The following is a 9,178-nucleotide window of genomic DNA, read 5'->3' on the forward strand; positions in this document are numbered from 1 at the left end:
GGATTTAGCCGAGTCCGAGGCTCGCGGTGCGGACCCATCAGGCTCCTCTCCGTGGCTGCGGTGCCTCATAGTGGGTCGGTCTCCGTTTACAGGACTGCCATTCTCATCTGGAGGCTTTCCATTATGCGCTAACGACTCCAATAAGTCTGTAAAGATAGAGGAGCCATATTATGCAAGGATGACACTTGAGTCTAGTTCATAATCAGATAATTCACTGACACAGTGAGCTAACGGTTAGCACAACTGCTAACAAGGACTCCAATGCGAACTGCGAATAAGTAAGCACCCATAAAAGATATTAAGTAACCAGCTATGTTGCAGACATCGCGGGTGGGGCCTGAAACAAACTACAAATACCAGTTTTAGTTAGGAACAGCTGGTGTAACGTTAAGGCGGTTATGCTAACGTTAGCTTATTTGGTTTCAAAACGATGGCCCACCATCCGAGATAAAAAAGAAAAGAAATCAATGACGAAATAGATGTTAATTCGACGTACTTTTGACCTGATCTGTCGGAAATAAGCGGTGTGCCTTCTCTAGAAACTTCCTGGCTTTGTCGGGCTGCTTGTTGTTGATCGCAATTAGGGCTATTTTAATGCACCGCTCCGCTTCGTCCTTGTTTGAGTCCATCGCGATCGCGACACAGCGGAAATGTTTACTTGCCCTGAGAGGCGCATGGAGATGACGTGAGGTTATCTGGCTCGTTAATAAAACGTCATATCAGTTGAACGGGACCACCATGCGTGCACCCGGCAGATAAAGTTAAAACCCATTTTAAAACCCTGAAGTGGTGTCGTTAGTTGAAGGTCGTCATCATTTCCCAGTTTAAATGTACAACTCCTATTGAATACGGGAAAGCCTAAAACGTGTATTTCATTGTCCGCATTATTAAGTCAAATTTGTATTTCTTAATCGCTAAACTTACTAGGTTCAAACGTTCCAGGAGCAGGACGACAAACTGACTGGCACAGCCCCCTTTATAAATCATAGAAAGGGAAAATGAAGAAAATGGACGTATGAGGTAACATTATACTTGCACATGTATCTGAACATTACATACATTACGTTTTACTTAAATATAGGCAAATTTAATTTAGCGTTACGTTGCCGTTCACAAATGCCTTCCAGGGCTGCTGCCATTTTTGTGTGATGTCAAATAACGGAAATCGTTGTAGATGGATTTGCACCGAGTTTACAAGGAGAAACTATGGATATATTAAGAGAACCCTATCTTTACAGTCTGCGGTAGGAAGTCCGACTTTGAGTGGCCTATTGCACTTTTTATATTAAGAGTCCAGAAATATTAAGGTTCCGAGTTGTGTGGAAAGCACCATTAGCTTTATTGATCGTGTGACACTAGCAAACACCTACAGCACCCTAAGCCACGCTAGCTACTTCTTTAAAAGTCAGAATGGCTTTGGCAGCTACACGCAGCAGGTCAGTGATATTTCTCAAACACAAGATGCTGTATTCTGTGAGGCAAGCTTGTCTGTTTTCAACTAGTGACACTATTCTAGCTGACCAGAGCGAACCACCATCAAAGAGGAGAACAAGTCACCAGAAACCTCCCTCAACTGATCATCTGTCCTGGGAGGAAAGGCTAGCTGATGTGGTCACCCCTTTGTGGAGGCTGAGTTATGATGAGCAACTTGAGCTCAAGCAAAAGCATCAGGAAAGGATACTGTCTCAGCTCTCCAGGAATCTGTCAGGTGACTTACAATCACAATCCCCATCACCTGTCAGAAGTAAACTCAGCTTTCCTGTCTTGCCTGTTTTGCCATCACCAGTTAGGGATGGCTACCGCAACAAGTCTACCATTTCTGTCAACAGAGGAGTGGATGGAAATCCAAAGACGGTTGGATTTTACGTGGGCACAGGCAGGAAGGGAAACATTGTCTGCGTCAACGGAGACCACCTGCTCAACATGCCAGAGAAGCACAAATTGGTAGCCAGATGTTATCAGGACTTCATTCGCCTTTCTTCCCTGGAGTCCTGTCTGCTGTTCCACACTGGGGGTCACTGGAGAGAGGTCACAGTGAGAACCAACGCGGAGGGCCACACCATGGCTATAGTGTACTTTCATCCACAGACACTCACCCCAGAAGAGGTGGCAGTCCATAAGGCTAACCTAGTGGATTATTTCACGCGGGGGCCTGGATCACTCTGTCAGCTTGATTCACTGTTTTTCCAGGAGAGCACCATGACTCGCTGCACTCATGAGGAATCCCCCTACCAGCTCCTGCATGGTCAGCCACACATATACGAGGAGGTAATGTACACCATCAGAGCAAAATTACAGATAATTTGTTGGGGTCTTCACATAGCATACAGCAAACATTGTAATGTTCCAGAATTGCAACTTTATAATCTTGTGTAATATTCCAGCATTGCAACTTTATAATACTGTGTCCAACTGCAGCAGACAGACAATGGTCTGTTGTCAATGTTAATTGGTGCTACAATTTTGTCTTAATGCAAATCCAGGTTCAAAAGAACTAAAAATGAAAAAACCTTTTTACATTTGCGAATAACACTGTGATGTGTTTTTAAGATTGTGATACTTTTACTCTGTTGCTAATTTAATAGTGACATTAGATGACATAACACTAGATAAAGAGTTTGGAAGACAATGTTTTCCCAATATCAGACAATTGTTAACAGTAAAAATAACACTACATTACTCCAGTTTTTGCAATATCAGACTTCCATAAAGTTTGGGACTAGCGTGGGACAGATTAAAAAAAAGAAAAGAAAGCCAGTCCCAGTAAGAGCGTGCGCCCCATGTAGGCTGAGTCCTGCAGCGGCCCGGGTTTGAATCCGACCTGCGGCCCCTTGCTGCGTGTCATCCCCTCTCTTTCTCTCCCCCTTTCCTGTCTATGTACTGTCACTGTCGAATAAAGGGAAAAATTGATTTAGCAGGAGCACAATACGCGATATCCTGAAAATGATTTGCAAATAAATAAGGGTCATGTTCCAGAAACACTGGATCCTACAGTTCCCATAATGCAATATGATGATGATGATGATGATGATGATGCTGCAGCAAACTCCCTAGCAAAACATCCATGAATGAGTACATTATGTTCTTTTTAAATTGCTGTTTTGTCATTCACAGGTGCTAGGCTTCAAATTCCGCATTTCTGCCGATGCTTTTTTCCAGGTGAACCAGGCAGCTGCTGAGGTGCTGTATAGCACAGTGAGACACCTGTGTGTCCCAAACCCTGAGGAGGGTGGAGGAAGCACAGAAGTTGGTGGTACTCTCCTAGATGTATGCTGTGGGACAGGAGCCATAGGCATTACTATTTCTCCCAGAGTGGACAGAATTATTGGTATAGAGCTCATAGAACAGGCAGTGGAAGATGCTCGACACAACGCTGCTCTCAATAATGTACTTAACTGTGAGTTTGTCCCTGGGAAGGCAGAGGTGGTGCTTCCTGGCCTTATGTCTAAGTTGAGCCCCGCAGGTGGAGGCCTTGTGACAGCGGTGGTAAACCCTGCTCGAGCTGGCCTGCACCACAGAGTGGTCCGAGCTTTACGAAACCACCCTGCTATCCGCAGGCTGGTCTACGTTTCTTGCAAAACAGATGGGGAGGCTATGCGGAATTTCAGGGAGCTTTGTTGTGCTCCTGACCTGCAGAAGAAACTCACAGGAGAGGCATTTTCTCCAACTCTGGCTGTGCCTGTGGATATGTTCCCACATACTCCCCATTGTGAAGTGGTGCTACTTTTTGAGAGGTAGCAGATGCTTTTCGTTCAATGGTGGGCTTTAACCCTTCAAACAACTCCAGTGGCTTTAGGAAGCTAATGGGGCATTGAATAATGATTTACTGGAAAGGGGTGTGCAATATCATATCTTGATAATGGAAAGATTCCAAATTGTTGATGTAATTGCCTGTTAATTTGGCAACGGTTTAGATGTGCACTATTTGTATTAAATGCAGAATCTGGATTTCACTTGTGTCACTGTTCTTTACAAACAAACTGGGAGCTAAGTTAAGCTAAGTTTACTGAATATTTGAAGGCTAACTGTTAATGTTTATGATGACAAACTATAAAATGTCTTTTTTGCAATTGTATATTCTTGAAATTAATAATAAAATATTGTTGGTATTTTTCATATAATCAAGAATATCATTATGGCAGATATACGCTATAATATTGTGACATTATTTTAGGGCCATTTCCACCCCTAGTACTATGCTAAATGATATTGGATTTTTTACACCCATGGCTCACCCACGTGTTTTTCTATATTTGCTGGATTAGATTTCCTTTTAGGACTTTGTTTCTAGGCCACAAATGTTTTTTTGATCGATTAACCTGTCAACTTTTGATTTGGTGTATAAAATATGCAAATGTTGCTTTACTACAGAAAGTGGACAGGCGGAAGGTGACTGACCTTAGAGTTGAGTCATTGTGTCTATTGCACTATGGTTATCTATTATAAGCTTCACAAAATTATCATTTGTTGCAGCTCTGTCAGATTTGTTTTCATTATATTCTCTTTATATTATTGTGTCCAAGTCCTGCTGCTGTGCCTCTCTCTGTCTTCCCTGCAGTTGCTATATTTGTGCAGCAGATGGTGGTATTACAAGTTATTTGGGGTCATCCTTCCAGAAGACATCCCATTCATTCCAGTTCACTTAAGGTCATAACATAAGAGAGTACAGTATGAGTGGATTACGTCTTGTTCCTAAGAGGTTACCACCGTTCATGTGAGGTCATACAAGGTGGCCTTGGTTTTTATATGGGATGTTCTTTTATCTCTTGTGTAAAGCGATGGGATGATGATTCACATACAGGGTGAGTGGGAAAGACTGGGAAATAACCTTTTTCCCCCCCCCCACAACACTGCCAGGGTGCAAGGGTATATATGTTAATGTGCTCATTATTCACATATTTTATTGCTCTCTGCTTTTGTTCTGGCTAACTTAACCAACATTTGAAAAAAACTTCTGGAAAACACATTTAGTTGATTGACCAAAAGCATGTGCTTGAGAAAAGCAAGTAAAAAGTCAGTTACATCCTACCCTAGCTTCAAAGTTTCACACAAACTATCTTTGACTGTTGATGCCAACATTTGAAGGAAATGAGGATTCTTTTTACTGTATTCTACTGGAGAAATTCACTGAAGGGACATTTTAGCCACAGTTTACAACTTAGACTAGACATGTTTTGAAATTAAATGAAGCTTGCAAAACAACAAAATTGCATTTGCACTGCACAGTGTCTGTACTTGTTTGGAAAAGAGTGACATGCCAATTGGGCTAAAGGGCACAGTCATATGAATGCAAATTCTTTGATGGCCACATGTCAGACTGAGACCGTCATTGCTGTATGACATCATGATGAGCTGACCTGTATTTACAATTCTTTCACCGTTCCAAAAGATTAAAAGTAATATTGATCGAGAGGTTGATTTGAACAGTTGGGAAATGGGCTTTGGATTACATATATGATAAGACTTTTTTGATGGTGGAACAAAACGGAGGGTGGTTATTATTAGTTAAGCAAACAGCCAATAGGATATTCAGAGCCTGTGGCACCAATTTCCTCATCGACCAATTGCTTTAAAACGACCTCAGACAGAATAAGAGGACTTCAGAAACCGGGGACCAACGCAGGACCAGTGTTAACTAACGTGTATTAATCTTCATTTTTACCTGCATCTCACGCGTACCTGGATCCCCCGAAGCTTTGGTATCTTACTCTATAGTGAAAAGCGGCTGGAGAGCACAAGGTGAGTAGGCTCAACCTGGGTAAACAGTGTAACGTATTGGAATGGGCATTTTTGTAAAGTAACGTTAGTAACCCCTTCGACTAATGATGTCGCTGCTGTTCATAAATTACGACTCTGACGCTGCTTTAACTTCTGCCTGAATGGCATATTACTGTTGTGGCACTAGTGTATATACCACTTCTTAAATTCATGTAAGAACTTATATTAATGTGTTAATTAAACTTAACAGCCTACAAGACAGCACGTCCATTGGCATAGCTATTTGTTCAATACGCCCACATGCGGCTAACGTTAGCCCTACCAGCTTATCCCATTCACGAGAAAAGTTTTGATGTTAGACTAGCTAGCTAATCGGTGACAGTTGCCTACTACAGGAAGTGGTTATCTTCGAGTGTAGTATTATGGCATTAAGCATTAACCTTCCTACAGGTTTTACCCAGTAGGCCACCTGTAGTTAACAGCGGCGTCGTCCACCGTTTTTCCATGTTAAGAAGTTTCATAAACCGCTAACGTTAGCGGTGCGTGGCAGTGGAAGATGTGCTACACGCTGTTTTCATAAGACATACGCAGATTAAAAAGAAGCGACGTAGTCAAAATGGCATATCACTAAGAATCGCACAATGAGTCATGACACTCATAAGAGGGGCACACAGTCGGTGAAAAGTGGTATCTAGAAGAGAAACATGAGTGACGAGCCGTTAAAGTCGCATATTATAAAAATTATAACTGGGATATGCCAACACGAGTCTGTATGGCGGTGGTAAGGGATATAACTTCTGACAGTGGAACATCAACGGTACATACCGTTTATCAGAACCAGTAGAGCGGCAGCGGCATACCAACAAACCAATAGTGAAATACTACTAAGGTTATGCCACAAAAGAGTAGCACATTTTCAGACACTTTTCGATGTCGGTGCTGCTGGAGAGAACCGCAGACTGCTGCATGTACACCGCCAGCCGCCGTACTTTTTTTTTTTTTTTTTTTTTCCTGTTTCTGCATCCTGCCGTGCGCATTTAACTAAGCAACATCCCTCTTGTTTTAATCCTGCTGCGCACTGCTTTTACAGAACCGGGACCCTTTTATCAAAATGACCGAAACGGAAACCATGACTCATCACGCTGACAAGCAACAGAACGGGGGTGCTATGGCAGAAACCTCGACAGTGGAGGATGTTTTTGACGACAGCTATAAAATGAAAGAGGGTCCAAAACCGCCGAGGATGCTGGTGTGGAGAAATATCATATTGATGTGCCTCCTACATTTGGGTGCGCTTTATGGACTGACTCTCGTGCCCTCCGCATCGGTTCCAACTCTTGCGTTTAGTAAGTATTTACTATACTGCAGCAGGCGTAGATGTGCAGCATTCTGTTTTTTCCCCTTCTCCCTTTAGGCCACAGTGCTGATGTTGTGTGAGCATTGCTAACTACAATACATACAGCCTGAGGGGTCATGCCTATGGGAATAATGGAGAATGTGTCACTGGCCTTGCAATTTTGATTGACACATCCATCCAAATCTATTTTGTGCCCTTTTTTAAGAGCTTAAACCTGTCGCTGATTTGTAAACTATTTGGGCTTGTTGGACTGTTGCATATCCAAATTGGAAGTATTATTTCAGTTTTACTAGATAAATTGTTGGCTAAAAAATTTCAATGTATGCCCTATATATGTAGACTATTGAGGTATGATTTGAATTCTTGAACAGTCTCAACTTTGTTTCCACTCAGGCACTGCATAATTTCCCCCTCTCTTTGCAATGCTGAGCTGCATATTATTTAACAGGGGAAGACAAAGCACAATCACCATTACCATAGACATCCCATTGTGAGCTGGGTGGCACCACAACAGAATGCTCTTTGCCAGTCAGAAGCCCCCGGGTCTCAAATCCTGGGTAGTCTTGTCTAGGCCTCACATAGAAACACATTCAGCAGTTTTATAACAACAACAGTGTGAGGGCAGACCTGCGTGCTCACACTGCCCATCTCCCCACATAGATAACTTTTTTTCTGAACAAAGCGGCCAGGGTGTAATGGAAAGAACATGCCCCAGTCCCAGTGACTCTGATCTCATGTGTATAAAATTAATCTCAGTGTGGTGGTGACAGTTTCCCCTAAGATGTGTCCTTTCCACCTCTCTTTCTTCCAGCTGCATTGTTGTACATCATCAGTGCTCTCGGTGTGACTGCTGGTGCACACAGATTATGGAGCCACAGATCCTATAAGGCCTCTTTTCCCCTGCGAGTCTTCCTAGCGTTTGCCAACTCCATGGCCTTTCAGGTAAAACAGGAACATGTGTACATATAAGATGCACCTTTAGTAATCCCCAGAAGGGAATCAGACAAAAAATATTCCATGTCTTCACTTTATTCCTTGGTAGTTGCTACTTCATCTTTAGGTTGCCTTCCTATCAACATGTTTTGATTAATGTTTCTTGACTAAAGTTTGAGCTTAAGTATTTTTATTTATCATTAAACATGAATGAAGGGAGGGGGATCTTAAAGCTATCTTAATGCTTAAGATTCGTCACATTTACTTGTTACAGCATTTACTAGCAATAATAAATGGCAATAGTATGCTTCTCAAGTAAATGCGTATGATTTCAGTAAAATTGCGCAATCTGAGTAATATGCAATTATTGTTTTGTTATCTCTGACCTTAATCTGATGATCTGAAACTCCCATGTATATGGATCTGTCCCTCATGTAATCCTCTCTATCTCTGCCTGTCTCTTTATGAACAGAATGACATATATGAGTGGGCAAGGGACCACCGTGTCCACCACAAGTACTCCGAGACAGACGCAGACCCCCACAATGCCACTCGGGGGTTCTTCTTCGCCCACGTTGGATGGCTGATGGTTCGCAAACATCCTGATGTAGTTGAAAAGGGCAAAAAACTGGAGCTGTCAGACCTGACGGCAGATAAAGTGGTTATGTTTCAGAGACGGTGAGCAAACATTACCCAAATTGGTTTTGGGGTTTACTGCTGCTGTTCTTGTCAACTGTGTCTCTGAAAGGAGCTCAAAGATGTAGGCTAAACAGATGCTAGTCAGCCATAATGAGTCCAAATGTACTCAAAACTTAATTTTAGTTTAGTCTTGTCTTCTGTGCAGCAATTTTTCATTAGAAAAATATGATTCTTTGAGGAAAACAAAATGCCACCTGGATTATGATGTGCAAAACCTTGAATGAGACATATACTACCAACATTATATATTTCTTTAAAGGATCAGATAAAATGCTGATACAAACTGCAGAACAGCAAGCACTTTTCAGGTGGCTATACCTTTACATATCAATGTTGCAACTAATTTGTGGCTGAATTAATGGAAATGAAACTACTAGGAAAAATATCATAGTCATTGTTCAATTTATAAAAAAAGTCAAAGGCACAGTGCTAATGCCCATCCATCTCCTTGTCCTTCACACCTTTGCTACC

The 9,178-nt window shown here is 42.1% G+C and overlaps 3 protein-coding genes and 1 long non-coding RNA gene across 6 annotated transcripts in view; 2 read left to right on the forward strand and 2 right to left on the reverse strand.

Annotated features, from left to right (window-relative positions):
• Positions 1–690, reverse strand: part of dnajb12a (DnaJ heat shock protein family (Hsp40) member B12a) — a 5,897-nt gene extending 5,207 nt beyond the window's left edge. Inside the window, exons 1-2 of the mRNA XM_032541677.1 lie at positions 497–690; positions 91–146 (exon numbers count right to left, since the gene is read on the reverse strand). Of these exons, the coding sequence (XP_032397568.1) occupies positions 91–146; positions 497–629 (189 nt within the window). The 5' untranslated portion in view covers positions 630–690. The remainder of the gene's footprint in view (positions 1–90; positions 147–496) is intronic.
• A 55-nt stretch (positions 691–745) lies between these two features.
• trmt2b (tRNA methyltransferase 2 homolog B) lies at positions 746–4,329 on the forward strand. Of its 3 annotated transcripts, XM_032542053.1 has the most exons (3): positions 746–1,020; positions 1,503–2,268; positions 3,115–4,327. In XM_032542053.1, the coding sequence occupies exons 1-3, from the start codon at positions 1,016–1,018 to the stop codon at positions 3,736–3,738; spliced, it is 1,395 nt and encodes a 464-aa protein (XP_032397944.1). In that variant the 5' UTR covers positions 746–1,015; the 3' UTR covers positions 3,739–4,327. The 3 variants fall into 3 exon arrangements, with proteins under 3 accessions (XP_032397944.1, XP_032397943.1, XP_032397942.1); XM_032542052.1 differs by lacking the exon at positions 746–1,020 and having other exon boundaries at positions 1,048–2,268; positions 3,160–4,329; XM_032542051.1 differs by lacking the exon at positions 746–1,020 and having other exon boundaries at positions 1,051–2,268; positions 3,115–4,326.
• A 769-nt stretch (positions 4,330–5,098) lies between these two features.
• LOC116705698 (uncharacterized) lies at positions 5,099–6,811 on the reverse strand. Its single transcript, XR_004336000.1, has 2 exons — positions 6,544–6,811; positions 5,099–5,754 (listed from the first exon to the last, which is right to left on the reverse strand). It is a non-coding gene; the product is annotated as an uncharacterized LOC116705698 (long non-coding RNA).
• scdb (stearoyl-CoA desaturase b) overlaps positions 5,429–9,178 on the forward strand; it is an 8,203-nt gene continuing 4,453 nt past the window's right edge. Inside the window, exons 1-4 of the mRNA XM_032542055.1 lie at positions 5,429–5,739; positions 6,809–7,064; positions 7,887–8,017; positions 8,481–8,686. Of these exons, the coding sequence (XP_032397946.1) occupies positions 6,830–7,064; positions 7,887–8,017; positions 8,481–8,686 (572 nt within the window). The 5' untranslated portion in view covers positions 5,429–5,739; positions 6,809–6,829. The remainder of the gene's footprint in view (positions 5,740–6,808; positions 7,065–7,886; positions 8,018–8,480; positions 8,687–9,178) is intronic.

The sequence above is a fragment of the Etheostoma spectabile genome, chromosome 17, assembly GCF_008692095.1.
Source record: "Etheostoma spectabile isolate EspeVRDwgs_2016 chromosome 17, UIUC_Espe_1.0, whole genome shotgun sequence".
NCBI lineage: Eukaryota > Metazoa > Chordata > Actinopteri > Perciformes > Percidae > Etheostoma > Etheostoma spectabile.